Raw genomic sequence first — 27,225 nt, 5'->3', positions numbered from 1 at the left:
AGATAGGTATCACCTTAGTTAGACATTTACCAGCATCTCATGCAGAGATCTCACCTGGAAGATCAGCACCTATTAACTTCCGTCAGTAGATTGAACAGTGCCCCAAAGACAGCGAACAAAGGGTAAACGATAAGCAGGAACACGGGAGAATAGGAGCTGCCAGATGCTTATTACCAGTCTCTGGTTTAGCCAACACTTTAGAAGATGCAGGTGAAGAATGGGCTAACAGATTCTCAAGAGAACCTCACAGCATGGTATGTACCAGCTACGCTCATAACAGCATGACAGAAAAGACATGTAAGGAGAACAACACAGTAAGAAAAGAGTCTGAAACACGATTTTTAAAGCATAAGCTAATAAAACCAGGGAAGACTCCAAACACCAATATCCATGGGAAGCAACAGCTCAGAAAGCAGTCAGGGGCCAGGGCTGGGGGTTAGCACAGCCAACAGGCAAGCCATTAAGCAATGCACCATTTTTATTTTGGACTATTGTCTTAATCTGGGCCCAAAAAACAGAATCTTCTCTACCCTGTCCTGCCTAATCCCTCCACTTGGAAATAATCCGCTGTAGAGATCAAAAAAGAAAAAATAATCAGCTGTAGAGATCAAAAAGGGAGGCGAGTGCTCCCTTGCAGGCAGAGCAAGGGCAGCGCTGGGGACACAGAATTCCTGGGCACACGAGGAGGGCAAGGGGAGCACACGTACATAGCGCAGATGGAATGGTTAAAGGAAAACCAGCGCGTGGATTATGAGATCTTAAACAACTTGCAAGCCCCCAGCAGTATCTTTGCCTTGCTCGGTTCGAACCAGTCTGGATCAAACAGGCAGTCAGGTAAAATAAACTATATGCCCTCAGTCACAGCAAGTCAGCAGCAGAGCCAGGAACACAACCTGAACTGCACCTCTTCCAGGTCCATCTCCCACCTATGCGCCCCTGCTACCACTTTAGCAAAGGGAACACGTGCAGACTTTCCGCTCTGCGCCAGCTGAGATCAGAGCAGCGACAGCAGTGTTTATTGCAAAACTGTGGACTGTTCCTTGCCAAAACTGAACAGATTTTATAAAATGGAACCAAAAAAAAAAACCCCTTTGAAATGGTGACAGTGATTGCCAGCAAGAACGTGTCTGGGCTGTTATTTCATTCATCTCGCTGTGCTCCAGATTTTCACTTTGTTTTTCTAATCAGAGTTCAAATCTGCTTCACGCAAACTGCGCACAACTGAGAAGGGAAGTGGCTTCAGGCAAGATGCTTCCCAGATGCCTGCCTACGAACTCTGGCTTGAACTCCCTGATATGAGAACAAGCACGTCAAACTCGCAGGAATGAGTCTTTTACCTTGGAGAAAGCAATCAGACCCTGCCTCTCGGCCCAAAGCACGTGTCTAGGGCAGGATTCGGAGCAGCAAACCCGAGATTACCTTGCACAAAGGACCCGCTCTCCCCTCTCCTCACAGGGGAAGAGAATAGTGGATTAGAAGTGCCTGAAGAAAATTACCTCCAAAAAAAAAAAAAAAAAAAAAAAAAAGCAGCTCAGTTCAGTTTAAACCGCAGATTTTTATCAGTTCATTAAGGAGTTGAGCATAAGCCAGGCTTTCATACCATTCCATAGGCCTTCTAATCAATTAGTAAAGTCTGGACCATAAAATTTACCTCACAAAAAAGAAACCTTTTTCCTGAGGATACAGTATTTGGATGACACAAGACTGCAGACTCCGTGTAGCTAAGAACCATATGTTTATTTGCAAAAGAGACTGATTTTCTACGTTGGAGGCCAACATCCGCTGTTAACACAGGGAAAGATCTCGTACAGCTCTTACACTTGCTCAGCACAGACTACAGGTGCCTCCCAATTAAGCTGGTGATATTCCAGTCTCTGCTGCTGCTGAGGGACCAAAGAGGGACCACAAACAGCCCTCAGCAAACTCAGTGATGGAACAGCCGCAGATTGGTGTGAATGAGAGTTATCCCCAGCTCATTGCAAGCTTCAATCACAACCTCGTCAGCAGCCGAGCCAGATGGGGCAGCAATGAACTGTACTCCGCTCTGAACAAAGACAGAGAGAAGCGGAAGGATTAGAGGATGGAAAACCAAAATCCCCCTGAAAAGGAGCTGGCAGCCCCAGTCCTTCATCCACATCCCACAATATCAAGCATTGAACAGACAAAGGCTTCCATTGCCCAAAGCCATTCACAAGGGAGTTCCTCATGTGAGCCGTCAGCTCTCTCCACAGCTCAGAAATAAGAGTCAAATGGTTCCTCTGGACGCAATAGGCCTTGTCATGATATTCTTAAACAGTTTAATAAACTTTAATCCTCTATTCATCCCAAATCAACAAACTGAGCAACGGCTGGATAATTACTATCCATGTGAGACGAGTAACCATGAGAAACACCCTTCCCAGGATGCGCTGTTCTAGCCAGCAGTGCAGAGCAGAGACATTCCTCAGCAGTCCACACAAAATTCAAACGAAAGGCCCGGGCTGCGCAGACGTCTCCTTGGAGTTCCCCTGACACCTCACCATGCCCTTACCCGTTTAGCTCTGTCGACGTTATCCCTAAAAGGGAAGAATGCATCAGAGCTGAGGGAGACAGCAGTCAGCTTGGCAATCCACTGCTTCTTCTCTGCCTCCGTTAACTGTGCAGGCACCTCTTCAAACATTGCCTGCCATTTCACCAGGTCTTCACCCTGCAAGAACAAAAAGAGACAGCTCAGCCCCAAAGCACGGGCTCCTGGCAATCCCCTGCCTGGAGCACGTAAGGGTGAGTGTGATGATGGCACCCCTCTGACACCCAGCTCAGCTGTGCTTTCTGCTCCCACAGCTCTGCTCCTGGGAACTTCATACCAGGGATTTTAAAATCCCAAGTGGTGGTGGGAACACATGACCACCAACAGCTCTTTTTGCATCCTTTTAACAACTTTCCTTCCCCGAGGGCTTGAGGGATTCCCTCTCCCCCTGCTTTAATTCCAAGATGCTCTACTTGGCCAGCCTGCCTGCAGTATGCTGCTCTGTGTAAATGCCAGCACACACAAACAGGATCTGGTAGATGACTTAACACATGACAAACAGCAGCTTGGTTTATGATTCACCTTCTGAAACAGCAATTGCTCTGGTTCTTACCCCCTTAAACAAGCAACCACTCACAGAGATGATTCACGAGGTCCCCAATGCAGCTCTCGGCTTTCGATACTTAAAAAGGACATACTATTTTCTTGTAACAGGGAGGTCAGAGAGATTCTGAGAAGCCAAAATGCCACACAAGCAAACAGCACCATGTGAGAAGGGAAGGAAGGACAGCTGCCCTGACAGGGCAGTGAGAGTTGAAACATTAACTGTAGCTTTAACCCTTCCTTATTGTTTGGGGAACTACCAGCTGAAACCAAGCTGCACACGAAAGCACAGGGCAGGTTCCAGGAACTGGGGCGGTGGGTGCAGTATCAGGGGGGCAAATCAGAACACTTTGCCACTGGGCCATGAAATGACCTTGGGGAAGTCACCATCCTGGGCCTTGGACACTTGATCCCCCAGCCTTTTGGGATCATCTGTTACTGACACCCAGGCACGAAGCTCAAGCCAGGCTTTTAAGTACTACCTAAAGACCAAATCCTGCAAGTGCACCCATCACCTCTGGCTCTGACAGTCAGTATGGAGGCTTCTTGTAGGTACTATCTGTGGCCATTTCACACCATAGTCAAAACACCCAAATCCTGGTATCTATAGCTCTCTGTTGGCTGGCTACAGACTTTCAGAGGCACCAAGGGAACTCGGTGACTCAGATGGAGTTAAAGGTGGCTGGCATCCATTGTCCTAACAGGGATCACCACCGCTATAAGGGCTGACCAGTTCCAAAAGTGGTAACCAACCAAGCCCCCTCTTGCCTGAAGTCTTTACAAATTTAAGACTTTGTCCTTTGTAAGGACTTGCCCAAGTCCTTACAACTGTCTCCTCAGCATGGAGCCAGCACAGAAACAGCTCAGTATAGGCAGAAGGTGGAAATGGTACAGGTATCATTTTATGCCACAGGAAACAGTCTGACCAACTCCAAAGTGAGCTACGAAAGGACATGGTCTTTCTGGGGCTGGAGGAAAGACTGAGGTAGAGGAGAAAAGGCCCAGGTATCAGGAAGTCTTGCCAGGTCCTAGCACCCACAGCTGATATTTCAAGCAGTAGTTTCAGTTTTGTTTTGCAGAAGCTGGACTATCCAGGGAAACCTCTCAGCCAGCCCTTACCTCACCAATGGTCCCAGTGACATACTGATCAATGGCATTGGAGATCTCTGCTCTCTTCACACCCGCTTTGAACTTCATGGAGAGCACGCGTGGGTGGTGCCGGAGCCACCAGTTGTTTGCCTTGTCCCCAGCCAGACGTGTGCAGTGGATCCGGGACTGCTGGCCGGCTCCAATACCTATGACCTGAAGCATATAGATACAAAGCACAATCACACCTTGCTGCACAGAGATCACAATCAGAGCTGCATTCCAGCCAAGCAATTAGGAAAGACCTCCCACAAATTAGCTGCTCCTCACCAAAGCGGAGAAAGAATGTAGGTAATTAGCAAGGAAAACCTTGAAAACACCTGCATCCCCAATCCTGTAAATGGGTTACAGGGACAGCTCTCTGCACTGCTAACTTCCATGGCTCCGCTGAGCTGACAGTCACTCTGAGGATGCTTCTAAATAACGCGGCCCCAAAATCCGAGTCAAACCATTAACCTCAGAAGAGTGATACAATTATGGCTTTTAAGGCAAAACAAAATCCTGTTGGTTGTAGAAACAAATGTGACTGCTAAGAGATGGTAGGCTGCCTACCTGTTCTTGGAAAGGGCACTTTGGTTAGAGGATTAAAGTCTGAGCCCGGGTCACCCAAACACCATCGTCTTTCCTGGTGGGCCAGACATACACGGCTTAAAACAGATCAACTGTGGTATGTGGTGGATTACAGGGCAGTTCGTCTGTCAAGGCTGATAAGAAAGTAAATGCACTGCTCAATGAGGAAGGCTGGCCAGTAGGACCATTACAGCACATGAATTACCGAGGTCCTGGAGCTACCAACACACTTCCTACTCTGCCATCTGCCAGAGAGTCCAGGATTTTAAAAATAGCTGCTGCTAACCTTATTTAATAGCACTTGTGCTTGACATCAAACAGACCTAATGCTTCCAGACGCAAAATCCAAAAGGTGATTTTTTTTTTTTCCTCAAGGAAGCTTCTGTGAAAATATGGTATTTGCTCAGTTTCCAATTGCTTTTTTCAGACCCCTGTCTTTGGAGTTCTTGGACACATTCAAACTCTGCAATTTTTTCAGGTACACTACAGACTAAAATATGCAGAGACTCTTTGGAGTCTGGTGGTCAGGTAACTCAGCAAGCCATTTGTCACAGTTCAATGCACAATGCAAACAAGCTCTTGCATCCCATCTGGGCTGGTGCAAACTCACACTGGAGACAAAGGCAGCTCTTAGGTGCTGACACCACTGAAAATTAAACATGGCTGGAGAAATCTTGGTTACTGGACGCTGGCAGAACAACCCCTGCCGATAAGGTCTGCCTGCAGTCACAACTGGTGAGTGCAAGTGACTGAGCTGAGGTCTCTTGGGCTCCAGACTGTCTGCTGTCCCTCAGCTTTGCCTCTGCCATGACACTATGCCAGACACACAAAGGCCAGACCTAGCCACCGTGGCTGTCAAATTCAGGCTGGTAACTTTTCTCCATGGCTTTCAGAGCTGTGGGTCCTGCTTTCCAAAGAGAGCTCCTGCCATTTCAAACCAGAGATCTGACAGAAAACAAGTCTCTCCCGTAATTTCCTCATCCTATGAAGCCACAGCTGAGCTGTTCACCAGACTGTTCGTATGAGGGACTGCTCCAGGGACACTCTGTTGAGGCTAGCGGTTCTGGCCAATGCCTCAGAGTTTCCAGCTCAGACTGAAACAGATGGTAAAGCTATAAGTGAAAGGCTGCCCTCAAAGGAATGAATCATTTGTCTTCTCATTCTTTAAGACACAGTGACTTCACCTCTTACCAGAACCATAAAACATGCTGCTGGGTACTATATCCCCAAGGAGCAAATGAAAGACTTGGGCTGCTATCTAATATCTGCTCAGCTACAACTGAAGTCATCAGTGCTTAATAAACCCACAAGGATATTAGTATTATCATAAATACTAAATAGATGCAAAGTTTCTCGTGGCTTAGTGACACCTCCCCCCCCCCCCCCCAAACACTTCTGATGTCCAGCCTCTGCTCTCACGTCCACCCTGTTTAACCTTCAAACTTGCAGGGATCCCTGAATCTCAAGGGAGCTCAAGGCCAGCTGTGCGTGGGTATATCATCTCTTCCAAGGAGGTTTATCCTTTCTCCCTGGACAAAGGAGAGGGCTTAAAATTGTCATACACTGCACACCATTAACTGTCACCCAGCCCTTAAGAGTGGGCCTAGCAAGCCAGGCTAGGCTAAGGCAGAAGTTCTTAGCTGGGGATGCAGACGGTAGAGAGTACTGGGCAGACTGCTGGAAGCAGGGGCCAAAATACCATGGAACATTCCCAAGTTTCTAAAAAATGTGATGTCATGTGCCAGAAGTACAGCATCCTCTGCCCTTTCCCAGCCAGAACGGTGCCTCATCTTCATCACGTACATGTGAGCTGTGGCTTTGCACTCCTGTGGTGGAACTGGCTGGTCTGCTGCAAGCCCTGGCCTTCAGCCAGCAAGGGCAACGGTACTGGAGAATGTGTTCCCAGGCCACTGCAGCCACAAACACACACAGCTCCTTCATGGGCACACATTAGAAATCAAGCTCCACCTGTCAGCACCCAATCACCCTTCTCAAAAAGAGTATTTTCCTCTTCTCTATGAGCTACTCAAAATACTTTACATTTTTTCTAACCTAATTTTTGTCAGAAGATGCGTAACTGAACTTTGGCTCATATTCAACAACTCTGAAACGGCAGGACCTTTGTACTTCAGTTAAACAAAGTGATGTATCCTGTAAACTCTTCATAGGCATCCCCAAATCTACAGAGATTATTTGCAACACATTGAATATTTTATAATGGCTTAATGGGCAAGAGAATATAAAAGCTGCTTCACTGTGCCCCCTTCTGATGAGCCCACATTGTTCTAGAAGGAAGTTCACAGTTACAGCCTGGAAAGAGCATGCTGGTAAGATGTACTTCAGTGGAAAATACTGATCCAGGGAAAGCTAAATCCTTTTTTGTAGAAAAATATGTTTTGATGCAACACTGCTGGGGAAGAGTTCTTCAGTCTAGCCTGGAACTTCTGGTCTAAAGAGGAGAAATCAGAAGGTTGAGCTTCTGCTTAATGTAAACTATAGACTTGTACCTGAATCTGTCTTCATGCTGGCCTGTCTGAATGTACCTATTTTCCACCTTTCTCATTTCATGTTTCTCTCACTTTTCCTTCTCCATCTCTCCCTTCCTCAAATGTTGGCTTTCTCCCACACGAAAACACAGCTGAAACCTCAAAATCCTCCACAAAGGAATCATTCCTCTTCTATTTTCTACACTAAAATTAATTGTGTTTCTTTCAGAGTTTAATCTCCTGAGAATCAAAAGTGCTTAAGCAGAGCCTATTCAGTGTGAGGAGTGAAAGGAGACAGTAATACAGGGTGAGCAGAAAAATCACTTAATAAAAAAGAGCAGCTTGGGTGGAAATTGAGAACTTCTGGACCAAAACACTTTGGCTCGCAGGAGAGCCAAACATGCCCCATAGCTGGAATACTGTGCAAAAGCACAGAGTGGGTGAGATGGATAGTGCCCAAAGGATCCTTGCAAAGTGATCCAGATTGGCCTGGATTTACTCAGATTTACCCTGAATAACGAGTGAAAACAAACCCAGAAACCTGAAATACATTTGAAATTATTAAAATCAAATAAAAGACTTCACAATTGGGAAGAAAAACAATGAAGTTACTGACAAATATCTGCACCGTTGGTGGAAAAAAGTAAGGTAAATTAACAGGTTTGTTTTGTCCTACTGTGCAGAGAATAATTTCAAATTGCTAATTTAAAACATGATGGTATCATTAAATAATGTGTAAATCAACATGTTACAGACTGGCTTCACCACATTTAAAGCCAGACAAGACAACTGAAAGTGTTTATTGCAATTAGTGGCAGCTGCCTTCCTGCAAATTAAGTGACACTCAAGTCCATAAATGCTTCCTCCCACTCCATGTTTTCCTAGAACTTATTAACACAAGCACCAGCCCTTGCTGGAGTGGCCCATCCACTCACGAACACAACAAAGCCAAGCTGTCAAATACATTCTGGATGTCTGCTATGCACGAGTTTTGCTACAGGGACGCTGTGAGGCTGAAATAACTGCTGGAAAACCAAAAGCAATGGAACTGAAAGCAAGCTGGACTTCCCAGGCTTGGCTCATATAACCCAAACACAGTCGCATCCTGGAAAAGCATTTTAAGCGTAACAATCTGGAAGTTACTTTCCACTCCTGGTTCTTGATTTGTGCTATATTTCTGTTTTGCACCCAAATATCACTGTACACATCTGATGTTATGTCTTCATAGGTGATATGACCAGTAGTTAGTTCTGCACAGCATCACCAAGAAGAATCTGAGCTAATGACTACCTTATTAAGATTGGTTTTCAGTGGACCTTCTTTCCTTCCCCATCTGTACCTTAAGAACAATGGTCTCAACACTTCACAGTCTCAGGAAGCCTTCAGAGATTATTAAAACCAGAAGGGAGCTTCTCTCTGAGCTCCTCCATCACACCACACTGCTGTTTCTGCACTTGGACTGTAATGAGCCTCCTAAGGAAGACATTAAGCTTTGATCTGAAGAACCCAGCACAGATTCACCACCTCCTTGAGTAAGTGATTGTAATGCCTGCTGACCTTTACTGTTAAAAAAAGTCACTTGTTTCTTAGTGCAGTATACAGACCTCGGATCTTGGCCTCCCCTGTCACATATACCACAAACCAAGACAACATACATTTGTATTTGATTAAAATATATGCCTGCAAGTAAGCAAAATATCACTGAAGCCCAGCTAGCTAAATCCCTGCCTACCCACACTGCTTTTCACTCCTCCCTCATCCCTTCTCCTTTCCATATGGTACACGCATTACCTCACACACTTCAGAAACATCTGCAGCACCACGTTAAGTCCAGACTTGCAAAAGCACTGGGGAAATTGCTGCTGTAATAAGGGAAAAGGAGCAAAGATAGTGACACCTTTGTTCTGGGGCTGAGACACTCTTGAGTACAGAGAACCATTTAAAAGCAAGAAAAAAAAACCCTAAAGCTGAATAAAAGAAAAATGCCAGATCTCCAGAGACATGTTTTCAAGAACCATGACCCCAGAAAGTACTGTAAGACAGCGCTGCAATGGTTTCAGGCTGTAACAACAATCTGATAAATGCAGGTGAGTACCAATGCAAAAAGGACAGCACTGCAGTTCATTCAGAGGCTGTACCTGTAGGGTACACTGTTTGATCCATTTTGGTGATTTATGGTGGACCAAAGCTCAAGATCAAAAACATTTTTTGTCTTTTTCTTCTGTATTTTTTTAAAGTAATCCAGGCCTAATGAAAAGTTACCATGGAGACCAGCTAAACAACAGCATTATGAGAATGAGCCGCTGGGCAAAAATACAATTTTTAAAACATTTGCAACAACTTTTGGATAACTGATTTAAGCTGAACATCAAGCAATAACTTGGAAATAAGGGGTTTTTTTTTTCAATTCAAGAATTGTATCTCAACTACACAGTTGATAAATACTCCTGTAAATCCCAGCATCCATCATAAGCTTTTAAAAAAAATCAGGGACAACAGAAGATTTCTACTGCCCCAAAGGGGAAAAAAAAGAAAGCACATCCCATCTTTCTTATGTAAAAAATGAAAATAAAATGAACAACCATTTGGACAGTCAGAATCCAGCTGTGAAAACTACTGTCATTTCCTAAGGCTCTATACAGACTACAACATATGTACATGACCTCAAAAAATGATACAAAAGGACAGAGTAGTTAGAAAGAAATGACTCAAGGCCAAACTTGCAGAAGCACCTAAGGGCTTGTCCAACCCTGTCATTGAAGGAGCCAGCCCTGTCATTATCATGACAAAATCACATCGCAGTTCTGAAGCAGCCCCTTGAGAAACACAGGTTTAGCTACTGTTCTGCATGGCACTGTCTAGGGCAGTTTGTCTGTACCTGTTTAGTAGCTTCTTGTACGCTAAACAATTTTAAAACTCAAGCCTGACAAAAGCACTCTCTGACCAGCCTGGCTGTGAAAGCACACTCCACAGAGCTGTCTGGTTTGGTTACCTGCCCATCCTTGGCGTAGCAAACCGAATTGGACTGGGTGTATTTGACAGCGATGCTGGCAACAATCAGGTCTTGAACAGCAGACTCAGGCAGCTGAAACAAAACGCCATTGTCAATGGCCCATCCTAACAACCATGGCTAGCCAACTGGCTAGTGATCTGCAAACCCTCAAAGCCACTAAAAGTACTGTATCATAGAGAGGGAAAAAAGGTAACTAAAATATCCTGGTTTGTTCAATCACCAGCAAATTTTGTTTACATTAAGAACTGTAAATGATTGGTTTGGTAGCTAATCCCATAGCTCATAGGGATAAGACTCAATTTTATCAGGTCAAGTGGGCTCTATCACTGGCCTGAGCCTGCAAATTTTTCTGTATTTGCTTACTGTCATCAGATGTGCTCATAGGCAAAAAGCTAAGCACATGCTTAAGTGCACACAGGACCACAACAATAATACTAATAGCTCTCAATATCTGCACTAAGTATTATTTTTAAGTCCGTTCCATTACTAATTTATTCAAATTATTTTTATTACCTCAATGTCTGAACTTGTTTCTGAGCCCATGACTAACCACATGCTCATTAACATCTGTTTTTTAATGAGAACAAGATCAGAGACAAAGAAATAACTGGTAACTTTCTGATGATGTGAACTCTAAATTATGAGCAATATCAGCAAGGCCAGAGTTTATACAGTACACTGTACACAAAAAGGAGAAGTAAACAGTGAGTCAGAACGAGATCACAATGGATCCTTAGCACACAGCTGTCTCACCATAAGAAATTACACACAGTAGCTTCTTATTTATAAGAAATACAAATATTTTTGTAGTCAGAGATAAAGATTCCTCTTATTTATGCAAGGAATCAAAACAAAGGCAAACTACCCTGATTTACCCAAGTACATTTGGTCCAGAAAGTTTGCTGCATTGTTTTGTTGAAAGCCAGTTAAATCTCATTAAAATATTTTAAGTGCTCTTAAAATAGAACAGTGATGACTTCCTTGATGAAAGCACACCAGTTCATTCTGTCAGCCTTTAAGCTCATATATCTTATGTACTTATGTACTTACGTTTTTATTCTTTGTAACAATGTTCTTGAACAATGACCGGTCGATGACTGCGTTGTTCCTCTTCTGCATGAGATGCAATCCATAGAGGGTTCGAACCTCATTGTCATCTGGCTCATAATGGGGATCCATCTAAAAGCCGATAAAACACTCAGAGCAATTCAAAGCCAACGTCCAGCAATAGCTTAGGTTAAAGCACATGCTCTAAAGAATCTAAAAGAAATTAACTGTTTATAGAAAGCAATGCCAAATCATCAGAAGTAATTAGAATTAACCAAAGCAGCAAGGTCTTAACAGCACGAAGTCACATTTAAAGGGTAAAGAGAGACAATGCCATATAGGTGTTTATATACAAATGTCCACATTGTGAGCCACAAAAATCTACAAAGTCTTTTAGTCTTTCACAGAAACTGAAAAACATCCACACAGAGAGTCTTCCGGTCTTCCACAGGAAGGCAGAAATACTTTGAGTTGCTTCAAACATGCCTCAAGGTACAACTCCCAACCCTCTTCAACATTAAAGAGAACAGTGAATGCAGTTATTTCCAGAGATGCACCCTCTTGGGGCACATCTCCGAACAAGCATGCAGCACAGTTAATTTACATCAGTGTAAGGGGTAAAGTTAAACGGAACTGTTAAACTGCATTCAGGTCTACCCATGCCTAGGCTTATTTTGTATTTTGGTAGCCCCAGTTCAGGTTATTGAGACATGAAGTAAACCAGATTAAGGCTACCAGCTCTAAATAGGAGCGTGCACACGCTTTATGTGGTTTCCCTAATTCATTTAAATTTGTCCAGATCAACTTTCCTTAGCATCGCCCTGCAGACAGGTCCTGAAGATACAGACTTAACCAACATGACCTCATCCTTGCAAAGCTAATTGAATTCAGGAGGTAATCAGCTGCCAAGATTGTCTGCAATTTCATTCCTTCTTGCCTGAAGCTCCTGAGCCATCTTTTACAGCTCCCCTGGTAGTAACACTACGATTGCAACTTCAGCTAAGCCTTGGATTTTCTTTTTGTAATGTTAAAAGTTCTCTGCTCATTTGTCTTTCCAAGGCAGTCAGAACTAGGACCTGTTTGGCTGCTCTGACAGCATTATGTAATCCGTTAGTGATGTTCACCAAAACTGGATGATTTTGAAGTCCCAAAAATCACTGCAGGAACTAGGAAGGCAACCTGACACAGATTTGACCACACTGTATTAATATTCCTTGACAAGCATCCTGGTTGCAGTATGTAAAGGTGCATCATCCCAGGCCCAAAGTCTGCCTGTGCTACTATCTTCATCACTGGCTGTACTAAAGACTGCTCTACAAATACCACATGCCCAGACAAGGCTTCCCCCAGCGATACACTACACATACTTCTCACTGCCAAGACTCACAACATCACTGAGGCACAGTATCTTAGATATAAAGAACTCAGGTAGGAAAAATTCAGCAAAAGCAAGAAGAAAGCTGGCAAAGAGTGGAAAGAAAGCACAAAAATTCTTTCTTTCAAGTACTCTTGCTGGTTCATAGATTTAATTACTTTAAATCCACATCACTTTGAAAGCCAAGGAAGGCATTATAAAAATACTCCCCTCTAGGACTTTAGGCTAAACGTGACCACAATACTGCTGGTATGAGCTGGAATTCCACAGGAATCCCCAAAGACCAAGAAGAAACACTTCCATGTGCTGTAGGAGAGCCTGGATCCACCCCCCAGCTATTTGGACACTAAAATAGTGAAAAGCAGGTACAGGAAAAGCAGCAGAGGGTTATAATGGAGCAGGAGTACAAACCTGGAGGACACAGTAACCACCATTCTTCTTTTTGGCAAGGATTTTGAGAGCTTCTTCCTCATAGCCAGGAGCTACCACACCATCAGATACCTGCAACACACACAGATTTCAGCTTCCAAGTGAAAAAAAAAGGAGGGGCTAATACTGAAAGCTCCACCTGCCATTTCCAGACAGGCATTGAAGGCACATCTCTCGGGGTCCATAGGTACCATACAATACCAAAGGCACTAGTACAATATCGATTTCAGTCCTGGAAACAGGGAACAGCAGAGCGCTATAAGCTCTTGGCAGGAGTTTGTAAAAAATAACCCACCATCACTTTAAGCAGAACGGAACTAATAACTAATATCCCCTCCAAGGGGAAACAGCTCGTGCATGACATCCCCACTTCTCAGCCCTAACAATAAACATGGCTTAAAAAATTAAATCCTTATTTCAACAGTGACGCTCCTGATGAGACAAAAATATTCGCAAAAGAGCTGTTAACAGCATTGAAACTGAGAAGAGTTTACATTCATCAGTGCCATGAAGTGATACACACCTTTCACATTCTTATCCTACAACGTGGGTAGTTTGTTGGGTTTTGGTTGAGTGGGTTTTGTTTGTTTTTTTTTTTTTTTTAAGTAATACTATACCAAATGTTATCCTCACAAACCAGTCAAATGTGCTCTTTCATTTATTTGAAAAGAAGCCTCCAACATACAAGACAGCCCTTTGCATCATGCCTTCCCCCTCTCAAAAAATCATAAGCAATATGTAACAGGATGAATGTGTTTGGTGAAGCATTAACTCCCGTTGGTTAACTCGGTATTTAAACCAGTGATTTGTGCAATGCAGTCAGCTATGGAGTTAACGTTGAATTCAGCAAAGTTAAAAGAGCAGCAAGGAAAGCAGCTGAGCCTACACATAACTTGTATCAACTGGCAAGTAGCAATCTACATCCACATTCCTGCCTTGGGCAAGAGGCTGGCCATCAGCTCTCCGCTCCTCTATTGTTCCCATCACAGCCTTTCAATCAGATCAGGGCTCATTTCCAGAGGCCTACTGGGAGGCAGAGGTTCGCAATCATCTCTTGGAAAGCAGCATTTCAAGCACTGCTATTTCACAGGCTCTCCCACACAGGCAGGTTTTAACTGGTAGGAGGAAAAACGCATCAGAAGATAGGTGTAAATTCTGCACTCCAGATACCAAATTACACAAATGGACCAATAGATAGTCTTCAGTAAAATGGGTCAAATCCGAACAGAATGGCTCTTACAAACCAATGACTCCATCTAGTGTGATTCTCCTTTTTACACTGAAGTGATTTGCTGCCGTTTAACTAACCTCTCTTGAAATAATCTTGGCAGTAGCCACATCGCAGATATCAGACAGGGCAATAAAGTCACCAAAAGAAGACATCCGATCAGCACCTGCAAAATCATATTTTTAGTAACTTATCAAACTATAGCATAATACAAAGAATAGTCTTTGCTCCTACAATCCAGTCAATTTTTGTGAGAGCTAATAATTTAATCCCACAGAAAAAAAAAAAAGGCCATATAAGAGCAATGAGAATGAAAAGATTCCTGCAAGAAACTATATCCAGAAATGTAGCTAAAAGCAATTTTTTAAATTTTTTTTTAATAAATATTCTCTATATTTAATGGCATACCTAAGGTGCACAATTAATGGCACTCAGCTCCCATCATGGATGCTCTACTACTCAGCAAGGTCAATTCTTCTGTCCCCGCCATTCTAAAGGTTTGTTTTTCTACCAATCATGCAATGTTTTTCCAAGGAAAATGTTCAAAGGTGGTCCCTAAAGTGGTGAAAAATGAATGCAAGCCAATGTGACCCTTATCAAGTTTGCTTTGTTTTCTATAGTCTGTGCAGATTTTCTAGGAATGCCATGGAAAATGAGAGAAATAGCAAAATATCTCAGCTAAGCAGAGGAAGCTATTTTTATTTACTTATTTTTATCTTTTTTTGTGAGCTCTGAAGTACAAAAGCATTAAAAAAAATCACCCACTGAACACCGGGCAGAAAAATTTCTACTCAAGTGTTGCTGAGCACCCCATGTGCAGTGGAAGGCCGAGCATGCTACCAGCACGCTATTTCTTTATCCATCCTTTAGCCAAAACACCATAGATTTATGCGTGTGTATATATATACACATTTAAACTAAAAAAAAATCTCTACAGGTCTTCTATATACATCAAGAAGCAGAATGCAACATGGTTTTAGCCTCTTTGAAACAATATACAAGGTCTGCTCACTTGGAGAGCAATTTTTGATAGCCAGTCAGTTCATTTAGTCAGTCAGTCAGATCCTTATGGAGAAAAACCCTACAGAGGAGGAGCACACCACAAAGGGAAGAGCCTGCAAAGTGCTAAGCATGCCGCTCAGGTGCTGAGAATTAAGCTCAGCTCTTTGGACATGCTAGTTTATTCCTGGGCTTCTCACCTCTGCTTCGTGCATAGGCAGCCGCTAAGGGCGTTAAGGTCTTGTGGAAGTCATGCACCATGCAGACTTGCGCCTCCTCTTCGCTGAGAGGTATTCCAACAGCAGCACCTAGTGGGAAATACAAGCCAGGGCACTCAAACGAGGTCCCTCTCGTTGGTCCCTGCCCCTGGGACCTCCCTAGACTGCCAGGGTAAGGGACACAGATACACCACTGACAGGGCCTGCCAAAAGTCATAGGCTATTCCAAGAGAAAAGCATGGCAACCAGGAGCCACCCTACCTGCAGGACTGACATGTTTGAAGGAGGCTGCAGCAGGAATGCTTAATGCCTGCTTGAGTTCTTTCACCAGCTGCCAGGCATTGAGAGCATCACACAGGTTGATGAATCCTGGAGAGCCATTCACCACTGCAAACACAGCACACAAATAGACATATTAAAGCAGGCAGAGTCTGCTCCCCAGAGTCTGAAGAGCAAGCAGAAGAGATTTCTCCCACCAAGAACTGAAATCACTACAAACTGTTCTTGTTAAATGACCCTGGCTCCTCAGCAACCAGTTAAGCGTCCTGAAAAGCTTTCAGTGACTCGTGAGGGATGTACAGGCTTGAAACTCAGGAGATGCAAATACAATTCTCTTCCCTACCAGAAGCTGCTGATATAACCTTGGAGCAAGAAACACACTGTCCCCATGCACCTCCCCTCTTGTGAAAGGGGAACTGAAAAAGAACATTCTCCCTCATGTTCTTTGAGTTCAACTGGCAGCCATTTGGAACAAGAGCCATCTCTTTCTGAGGGAGCCTAACAGAGCTTAATTTTGACCAATGTGCATAGGCAGTGCTGTCAGGGAAGAACACAAAAAGCACAACCCCTGCTCCCTAGCAGGTAAATAAGGAAATTCTGCAACACAAAGCTTCATTGTCTGTTCAACAGGACAATGCCTGCACACAAGGCAGAGCTGTTTTTCACCACTAAAAGCAATCTCAAGAACAAGAGTAGCCAGACTTTCTTTCTCTCCAAAACAGGGGGTTCCCTCACTGCAGCAATGCTGTGATGAGTGGCACACTCTGTAAAATGGCAGAGATACACACCAGACCTGTCCCAAACTCTTGTGAGTGAGACTAGTATCCTGTCCCCCTGCCACCATTAGCAGAAGCAGCATTCTAGGAAACTAAGGTAATAAACCTCTGCTCAACACCATCAAAGAAAGAAAAAAAGAACAAAATCCATTCAAATGTAGAGAAGACCAGCGTGGCTTCTAGACAGAGTAAATGGTGACACAAAAAGACTGGGCAGATACTAAATAAGGAAAATGGAAAGGAGCAAAGCATCTTAGAAGTGTAACAAGGTTTTCCTTTGCAAAATCTGGATCTGACATCAAGCAGAAGGTGCACCATGTAAATCTGCCCTAAGTGTCTTCAGTGTGGACACACAAATTTTACACCAACAGAGAACATGGAGCTACAGTAAGTCTTGTGGGGGTCAACAGACAAGCTTTCCTGTCTCACACAATTCAACCTTTTCATTGCAAAGCCACTGTCACTCAGTAATAAAGCAGTTGTTAAGGCCTCCTGGCCATCGCTTGGACTAAGGTACAAGACGGTATTTCAGTTTCAGATACGACTGGCAGCCATGCCCAACCACCTCCTTTCCTAGTTATCCCACAGCTCCCTCTTGGCCAGCATGGCCTAGGCCTCACCTGTCAGGGGAAGTCTGGATCTCATTGTGTAGAGCTGCGCAGGACTCTGGTGAGGATTCATGCCGTACCTCAGGGGCAGCTGGGACACCCCCTTGCTGTACTCCTTCCTGAAGTAGTCAGAGATGGCTGCATCATACTGAGCAGTGTGGGTGAAAGCCTGGGGACAGAATGGGGGACACCTACCAACTTACAAACATCAAGTTACAAAGGATTTGCTGTTGAAAGAAGTGAATGAACAAAAGGCAAACGAGTCTGGCCTAGCCCTTTGCTGCAAGCAAACATGACCAACCTTCAGCGCAAGGTGACGCCTGGTTTCCATGGAGGTGTCTTTGTCCCTTGATGTCGCCATCTCTTTAGCTACTGCAGAGTAGTCTGCAGGGTCACACACAACTGTCACGCGAGCATGGTTCTTGGCAGCTGCCCGCAGCAAGGCAACTCCTCCTGCAAGAGAAGGATGGTGGCATGAAGCTCTTCTCTTCTGGACATGGCATAATAAAGAGTCACATGTGAGGCCAAGAAGGTACATGCACCAATCTATCATTTATGCCAGACGAATGTGCCCTGCTCTCTCCAGCAAGGAGAAGGGACTGTAAGAGTGCTCTTCAAAACGCACAAGGCTGGTGAGTTTGACTCAATCCACTGGTGAAGGTGCACACTGACTGGCCTTTGCAGACACAGGCAGAGCTGCAGGGGCAAGGAAACAGGTCATGGGCTGCGATGAGCAACTGGGGCAAGAATGCCTTCAAGCAGCACAGCCACATCCTGAAGAGGATGGCTGCCTCCACATATTGCTTAAGCACCATCTTCTGCAACACTGGGCTGGGGAGGGGTCTATTGGAAGATTTACTTCTACGCTGCCAAGCGACTGAGGTTCCCAAATCTCTCTGCAAATATTAATGAATCCTGCCCAGATCCTCTGTGTAAGATAAAATGCCATGCTTCTCCCATAAATCTGACTCTGCATGGCTATTACAACACTTTAAATCATACAAGATGCTAGGCTGTTGCAAAGGAAAAGTAGAGGCTGGCACTGCTACATGCAGAGAGAGTATTACTCCATAAAACATTTAATAGAGAGCTCTGCTGGGCATCATTTGGACTAAACTACTGCAAGAAAATTCAATCCCAATCCAATCTCATGGCGCAAATCTGTGCCGGTACTGTTCACAAGCTGCCGAGCAGAGATGCTGCAGTGCAGGAACGGCAAGCCTTTTGGGGTTAATAACTGGCAGGAAGAGCAAAACTGCTGATGATACAGGCATCCACGCTTCCAAACTCAGGTCCTAACTCCTCTCCCACGTATGCAGACCAACCCCTTTCCTTGTAATGGCTTCCTGCAGTGCAGTTTTCAGCACTCCCCAGGGTACTTGCAGTGGTTCAGCTTCTTCTCTCCAAAGCTCATGTTTTTTATTTTTATTACACTGCCAGAGGCTGCAAAAGAGGTTTAATCTGCTCTCCGTGTTTCTGTAGGAAACACGCTCCACCTGCCCTTCCCTAGCACAGCCTTCTATAGTACATCAGGCTTCTTCCTTTGGGCACTGCATGACTTGCCCACCTATGCAGCATTGCTTGCCAGCCTGTTACAACAACCACTTGCCATTTTAATTGTAGGTTGGCTTAAAAGCAATGAGGTTTACCCAACTATGCTTTCAGTCTGCTCCTTGCAACTCTTGCACTCTTTAGTAGACTGTCTTTACTTTACTGTGCAAGGCCATCAAACAAAATTAGAAGACCTGAGACCACTTCAAAACGAGAACCACCAAGTCTGCCTGAAGAGTAGATTTGCTCTCCCTTTAACTTACCAATATCAATCTTTTCCACTGCCTCTTGCACAGTTACGTCCGGTGAAGATACGGTCTTCACAAAGGGGTAGAGGTTACACACTACGACTCTGAGAATCGAGGGGGAAAGCAGGGTTACTCAATGAGAAATCAAAAGGCCAAACTGGGCTTGGAATGCACAAGGTACTACCAGTGTTTTTATGGTCTTGTCTCTCAGATCAGGGACCAACATAAAATCCTGTAGCCAAGGCTTCTTCCTCCAAAACACTTAAGAGTCAGTGGTGTTCAGCCAGAGGCCAAGTGATGTTACAATGGTGAAACAGCATACGCATTATACAATTTAACTGAAATCTGTGGATTAAACAATGTTACAGGGGATAGAAACACAGTTTACAGACATTAGTTAAAAGGAAGAGTTTCTTTAAATACATGGGCCTGTGTTTAAATGTTTAGTGATTTCGGTGTGCAACTTGAGCCATTTCAAAGGACTTCAAAGTGGGCTCTCAGCAGTACTGAAAATAGGCATCCACCAACTTTTGTAGGAGAGGAAGCACCCCAAGCAAGGTCCATTGCAAACAAAGCATAAACAGTCTAATCTTCCACAACTTTTCTAAGAGCAGAAAAACACCTACATATCACCTTCTGGACTTTTAAAATACTAACAGCATAGGAAACTTGAGTGCACAGCCTGGATCCTATAAAGCCTCTGTGGCACATGAAAGCAGGTGGGAGAACTGACTTCCCCTTTCAAGGTAAGACTGGACCTTACTGGAATTAGTTTCTTCATCTGATCTGGAAGAAGCTGCAGTCTGTATTCCAGAAGGCATGAAGTAACAACTTGCCCTGTTGCATCCTCTCAGTGCCACATGAACTGTAGTGAAAGGAGGTACCTGTTTTGACATTCACAAACAATGTTTTTAATCCAAGAGAATTAATTCACTCTTGATCTGAATATCTGAAGGCATTGAACGCCAGTGCATGCCCAGTATTGGCAGTGAATTGCTGTGATGCTTACACTTGTGTCCAATTTTTAATATTCCTTTGTTTCCACACCGGGTGACTAATACAAGTGGAAGGGATGATCAGCTTCCAGTATGGTTTTCAGAACCCCCTCTGTCTCTAATCTTCCTATGACACCTTTTACTGTCTGTTCTATTTCTAATACACCCTCTCCCCCAATCCAGTCATGCTCCTAACCTGTTGCAAACCATCAGGAATCTGTGGACTTTAACACTGCTAATGCTTTTATCTGTGGAAATCCAGCTAATCAATATCAAGGTTTCCTACCTTGACTTGGGCATGTAAATTTTATGCAACTATGCAAAGACCCTCCTGCTGAGGATCAGCTCCTTCTGTTTTATGTAAGATAACCCAAATCCAAATTATTACTCCAGATGCAAGTGCACTACAAGTCACTGATGTAAGGGCATGTTACTCCCCCTGCAATTCAGCAGAGCCTGCTTTAATATGCAGCCTACTCTGAAGAGCCACCACTGCTGAGCCATCTATGAGGATTCCTGTGGTTTTAAATTTCAGGTTTTCAAATTCAGCCTAGAAATCCATCCATCCTAGGCACATCAGTTTTTAAAAGTAATTTTAAAAGCTAAGATGCATTCTGGCCCAATCACCACAGGCAAACTGTACCTCCCATCCTGGCTGTACCTACAATTTACTACGTTCAATTCAGTCATTCATTTCTAAACCAGGAGCTACCCACTGACATAGAATTGGTTACTCGCATTCACTAGTTAGATGTTAAAACCAATTAGTTAAACATAGCCCCAGACTGCCCTGTGCGAGCATACTGAGTAAATACATTCTAACAAACAAAATCTTTGGTACATGTTAGTGCACAAACTGTGTTACTGCGGTTTCTGGCTGCAGCTCACTTGCTGTCATGATGGCTCACAGAAAACAAGCTTTCTGTCTCTTATCTGTGTGCTTTCCGTCTGTACAAACACTGCGTGTTCCTGACCCGCTTTTCACATCTACTCTTTATTTGTGTTGAAACTCAGTAAACATTATGCAAATATCAAAGGGTATATTTACTAAGCAAGTATTTCAAAATCAGGAATTGTCATCTGATCAGATACCCAGAGCCAAGTTGAGGGGAGATGCACCAGCTCCAAAAGCACTGAATTCAACTTTGCAGGAAGTGTAAATGTGGCCCAACATTGACGAAATGTAAAGTGCCAAAATTCCCAGATAACCAGAAGAAATTAAAACCTCTGTTCCCTGTAGAAACCACAATGTAACTTTCTTGGTTTAGTTTTGTCTTAATATAAGTGATGAAGATGTATCTGTAGAAAACTGTATTTTTAAAAACATAGTATCTCCTGACAGGGAAAAGGAAGGAGATTGCAGATCTTCTGGTGTGCAAATGTTACAATCCCTACTGCCCCCATTCACTGGTGTTGACCGGTCTCCAATGGTCATTTTTGATTACTGATGAATTACATCATGTCCCCCAACATTTACCTTACAAGGCTGAAATCCTGTTTGTTCATATCAGCATTATCTTCTGGAATATTGCGAGCCAAGATGCCTAGTTACAAACAACAGTACATCTTTATTAAAAAAAGAACTAAATAATCAACATTTTTTTAATTAAACATCTTCCTTCAGACTGTGCTTTTCCTCAGAGACTTTCTGCCATAAACCTTCTGATTCTAGTTCAGACAGCAGCCCTCAGCCACTACTCCTCTAACCTATTACTTTTTACTGACTCTTGAGCTGTTCAAATTCCACACTAACAGGTTTGGGTTTTTTTCCCCAATGCTAAATCTTAGAGCATTCCAAGTGCTGAACAGCAACCTCAAAAATGTGCTTTATAAGCATTCAGTTGCTACCCTTAAAACACTAAAACTGTCATTAAAGAGTTCATGGAGAGGAAAAGGGCACCTGCCACTCATCAGCCAACAACACAAAAGCCTATGAAACAACAGAAGAGAGACTGTGCCTCTAGCTGAGCAGTGTAGGTGGCTGGCTTGGGTCTAGGAACTTGGAGGAACACACAGGTGACTGGCTGGCACACAGTAAGCAACAGCACAATCCTGGGTTCAAGGTTGTCAGAGGAGATTGTCTCCAGCCCTCAAGTATGATGGGCAACAGGTTCAATTTGAGGGATCTCAAGCACAGTAACAGGAGATGAAAAAGCAGATGGATTAATGTGCACATTGACAAATTATCAGACATATTCCTTGCTGAAGAGGAGCCATGGAATATTAGAGCATGCAGAAACCACCCATTAAAGACTATGCTGTCATGTTCCTTATGCTGCGCACCAGATTCATCCACAGGTTAAATTCAGTGGAAGTCTCTGCCTGAACAGGTCTGAAATAGACTGTGCAAAGAATGTGCAAAGGCATTTACAGAGAAGCCCTGTTACTTGTAGCCCTGGGCAGGAAAAGCTCTGCTAACTGCATAGATGCCAGCATGGCAACAGAGGAATAATTCAGCCACCGTGCACTTCTCCACCCCATGCTTTTCACATCTCCTGCTCCTGCTAGAGCAAATCTGTTTTCATTACCCAGATCTTCCACACAACCCTTAAAAAAAGACATCTGTCAGTCCCTTCTTCCCACCCTCACTGCCCATGCATTTCTCTTTTGGACTGAAAATACATTAGCAGAAACATACCAGCATGGACTGCAGGATGAAGGGTTTTCACACGTCCACCTAACATCTCGGGGAACCCTGTCAGGTCCGAAACATCTCTGCTCAATGAGAAAACACAGCATGATAACAGATGTGCCATACTGACTTAATCTCTAGGCTGAATGTTTATTATCTCCATGAGGGCAGCAATTTAGATCTACTGGCAATGCTGGTTTTACTGGAAAGAGATTTAAAAACTAGGAGTTTTGAAGGCAGCAAGGAAGGGAAATAAACTTAGCTTTCTTTTGGTGCATCTGTTAAAAAAAATCACCACCCTTCCACCAATGACAGGAAGAGTTCAGAGATAAATGCATGATTCCTCTAAACTTCAGTATCTTGTATCTCAGTAAGAACACAAACATATGGGAGGTGTATTACTAAACTGCTAGGAAAAACCTACGCTGAGTGACAGACTAGGATGCATCCTTCTTAAGGAGGGCTGGAAAGCAGTTCTGAGATGCGGCATTCTACGTTAAGCTAGGTCTGACTGTTCTTATTATGGTTGGCATCTGTCAACTAGTTAGCAAAATGCTGCTAGGTACAGAGCGATTAGCAGAAACAGCCAAAATGTTGGTTTAATGCTCTCTCACTCTTCACAAGATGTTGATCTGTATCTTACGCAAAAGGTACATCTGACAGAAGACAGCAAGGATACTGCTTTCTAGTAAGTGACTCAAAACAAATAATTGTATAAATTTCACTACAAACCCCCCCCTATGCCAAAGAGGCAACAACTGCTTTTCCCATGAATGGAAACGAAGTTCATGGGTCCCACTCAACTAAACAGTACGATTAGTTCTCAAATAGACTGAAATAATGAAGATAAGCAAATCCCAAGTCAAGACGGTTTATAGAGAGAATGGAAGACCATCCTCAAAAGAAGCAATCCCTCAGTACTCTTCTTCCCAGCTTAACCAAAACATTAATTAAAGCTTCACTACTCCCTGTGACTGTTTATGATGGTAAAGGAACATTAAATTGGAGAGGGAAGGGGAAATGTGACCATCCTTTGCTTCAGGCTTCACTGATAGCACAGCCAAGCAAAGAAGTCAAAGAGACATGACTGAGTGCCAGATAAAAGCGAGGACAGGGAGCTCTGGGGGCAGTGTATATTCACGCTGATGTGTCCCAGGGGCCTATCACTGCATTCACTGGAAGCAAAAAAGGAGTCACAGTCACCTGTCCTGCCAAATAATTGTCAGATTTTTCATCAATGTAATGGAAACGATTTTTAATTGGCCAGACTTGCTTTTTTAATCATAGCACAGAAGAAACTAAAACAAATTTCCCCAGAATCATGGGCCAAAACCAGCCAGTGACCGTACATGCCCCTTCTCAAGCAGTGGATGCACAACACTTAAATGCTCTGAAAAAGCTGACCATCACGCTGGGAAAATTGTGACAAATGATCTCCAGTGAGCTTCAACATATTCCTGACACAAGTCAGTCCTGTCACAGGACCAGGCAAAGATCAGCTTTCACCTGGCTGTGACTAGGGTCAGATAATGAATTTCAAGACAACTGATTGTCTCACAGGAAACAAGCTGGCTCAAGGCAGACAAGGCATCATCTCCTGACATCATTCTGTCTGCTGACCTGCACAGTAACACTCTTTGGCCTCAGTCAACCAATTTCGGGCCAAGAAGATTCTGAAGTTTACTCTGGGGCTTTTGGGGTGGGTTTTTTTTTTTTTTTTTGGAAGGGAAGACTTGCTTTCAGACCAGTTTTCAATCATTTTTGCTCACAGATGGACAAAACAATTTAAGCAACCTCAGGACCCAAATGAGCATTTTTGGTGGAACGTACAGGAAAGCATCTGTACCTGACAGGCAAGCCAGCATCTCTCAGGGATTTGGCTGTTCCTCCAGAGGCAATTAAACCCAGGCCAAGAGCATTCAGGCTCCTTGCAAATTCCACCAGGCTGGTCTTGTCAGAGACGCTGAGCAAAGCTAACAGGTGAGGAGAGCACAAACATTTTGGTTTCAAAGTGGAACAGAGAAAGAAAACAACAGGATGAAGCGAGTGACTTGTAAGATCTGTAACTTATGAATCTGCTCTGAGGTGAGGTGACCGGGTGGGGAGGGAGGAGCTGACACCAGCGCCCCACGCTCCCCCACAGCGAACCCCCCTCAGGCAAGACAGCGGCGGGAGGGCGGGAAGGGGCAGCGCTGCCGCGCCCGCCTCAGGGCGCAAAACGCGGGACGCCCCTCACCGCCCTCCCGCTTCTCTTCCCGCCCCGGCAGTTTAAACTCACAGAGCTGCCGACCAGCTCGGACCGCGGCCAAGGTATAACCGGCCCGGAGGGAAGGAAGCACCCCCACACATACACACACCCCCTCAGGGCACGGGAACTACGGGTTGGAAGCGGCGGCCCCGCTCTGACACGAGCGGCCCCCGGCCGCCCCTCGCCTTCCGGGGCCGCCCTGTTTAGCTGAACCCGGCAGCCGGGAAACACGCCTCGGCCCGACGGCCATTTCGGGGCCCGGCGGGAGGGCAGCCTCCCCCTCAGCCCCCCCCTCCCCCAGCGGCTCCAGCTGCCGCCGGCACCACAGCGGGCAGGCGGTCGCAGCCCACCCCGGGCTGATGGGGCCCCGCCGCCCTCTCTCGCCCCTCCGGGAGCCGGCCCCGCGTTACCGAGCTGCTGCCGGGCGGCCATGGCGCCGTCGGTGGGTGCGGGCTGGCGTGCGGGGAGGCAGGAGGGAGGGGAGCAAAGGAGCGAGCAGCGGCGGCCCAGCGGGATTTGGGCGCCCGCTGCACGGGGGGCGGGAGCCTGAGGGGCCGGCCCGGCCCGGGCGGGGCGGGGAAGGGAGGGGAGGGGAGGGGAGGGGAGGTGGCGGGGGTGTGCAAGGTACGTGTTGGGTGTAAGGCGTTGTGCAGGCTGCGGGGGCGGGGGGGTTGCGTGCTCGCTGTGCGGGGCACAGCGTGTGTGTTCAGTGTTGCTGCGTGTGCAACACTGTGTGTGCAGTGCCCGGAGAAAAGTTGTGGACGCCCCAGTATTGGAAGTGTTCTCTGTGCAACGCGTGTGGTGCTGGAGAGAGTCCAAAGAAAGGCAACGAAGCTGATGAAGGGTTTGGAGAACAAGTCTGATGAGGAGCGGCTGAGGGAACTGGGGGTGTTTAGTCTGGAGAAAAGGAGGCTCAGGGGAGACCTTCTTGCTCTCTACAGCTACCTGAAAGGAGGTTGTAGCGAGGTGGGGGTCGGTCTCTTCTCCCAGGTAACAAGCGATAGGACAAGAGAAAATGGCCTCGAGTTGTGCCAGGGGAGGTTTAGACTGGATATCAGGAAAAATTTCTGCACTGAAAGGGTTGTCAAGCACTGAAGCAGGCTGCCCAGGGAAGTGGTGGAGTCACCATCCCTGGAGGGATTCAAAAGACAAGTAGATGTGGTGCTTAGGGACATGGTTTAGTGGTGGCCTTGGCAGTGCTGGGTTAATGGTTGGACCTGATGACCTTAAAGGTCCTTTCCAACCAAAACAATTCTATGATTCTGTGAGTCTATGTGGAATGCACGTGGATGTTCTGTGTGAATCTGCAGTGCTGCAGGTATGCACCGCACATGTGGACATGCAGTGCATGTATGTATGTGCACATACGTGTATGCACTGTGCATGCAGTGCGCGTACAGCACGCGTGTGGATGTACGCTGCGTGCTGGCACAGGGGAAAGGCATGCAAACAGGCAGCGGTGCTGGGGTGAGGAGGGGAGTGCCATGCATGAGGGGAGATAACAGGAGGGCAGCCCTCCTTTCACCCCATCTGGGCTGCAGGTGGTGGCATCCCTGCCCAACAGGTCCCTGTGGGGACAGGGTGGGTGGCCACAAGTGTGGTGCATGCAGGCCAAGCACCTTCAGACCAGGATGCAGAGTTTTTTTGGGCTTCTTTAGTGCCAGGAAACCCAAATACTAGGCAGGTGAAAAACAAGGTGTAGGTGAGGCAATACATCATTGCAGTGAAAGATAGTGTAATAAGGACAATTAATTTTTTTCAGAAATACTCACTGGAAGTTCATCTGTAGAAAATCCTCTCGCGGAGCTTACAACCTGCCGATGAGTGGGGGCAAAGACAAAACACGTGTTTACCAAGTCTGAGGTAAAAAATTAAGCTTGCAAATAGTAAAATTACGCATTTCTTCCCTTTATTTTTTTATTTTTCTCTGTAAGGGGAATTAACAGGGAGAGCTTTTGTCCCCTACAGGCCTCCAAATTTCCTGGAACTCCTTGCAAAAGAGATTTTTGTTCGAGCTTGTGGTTGACAGATAGCACTGGCAGAACATGTTGGTTTTAACATCACGGGTTAAAATTTCCACTGTGCCTCTGTACACCTCAGCAGGGTTAAAGTGCAGCAGTGGGACAGCAGCAACCCGTGCTGCTTTGCAGGTAGAGAGCGCTGCAGTTAATTAGCAGCACAACCCATGGCCATTGTTTGCACGAGGCCTTTCCATGCTGTCCTGTCACTTCAGCAGCACGCAGTCCCTGCTGCCATTCCCAGCGGGTA

The 27,225-nt window shown here is 45.1% G+C and overlaps 1 protein-coding gene across 1 annotated transcript; it reads right to left on the bottom strand.

The window, feature by feature from the left end:
- Nucleotides 1-1,734: 1,734 nt before the first annotated feature.
- On the bottom strand, nt 1,735-25,469 carry ATIC (5-aminoimidazole-4-carboxamide ribonucleotide formyltransferase/IMP cyclohydrolase). Its single transcript, XM_068407720.1, has 16 exons — nt 25,368-25,469; nt 24,556-24,682; nt 22,716-22,792; nt 21,555-21,621; nt 19,098-19,186; nt 17,585-17,736; nt 17,296-17,452; nt 15,882-16,007; nt 15,603-15,710; nt 14,484-14,569; nt 13,158-13,247; nt 11,375-11,503; nt 10,304-10,396; nt 4,229-4,411; nt 2,531-2,686; nt 1,735-2,044 (listed from the first exon to the last, which is right to left on the bottom strand). The coding sequence occupies exons 1-16, from the start codon at nt 25,387-25,389 to the stop codon at nt 1,925-1,927; spliced, it is 1,782 nt and encodes a 593-aa protein (XP_068263821.1). The 5' UTR covers nt 25,390-25,469; the 3' UTR covers nt 1,735-1,924.
- Between the last annotated feature and the right edge of the window lie 1,756 nt (nt 25,470-27,225).

Source organism: Nyctibius grandis, chromosome 9 (genome assembly GCF_013368605.1).
Source record: "Nyctibius grandis isolate bNycGra1 chromosome 9, bNycGra1.pri, whole genome shotgun sequence".
Classification (NCBI taxonomy): domain Eukaryota; kingdom Metazoa; phylum Chordata; class Aves; order Nyctibiiformes; family Nyctibiidae; genus Nyctibius; species Nyctibius grandis.
The sequence above is the reverse complement of the archived record's forward strand: the minus strand, read 5'-3'. Positions and strand labels throughout refer to the sequence as shown.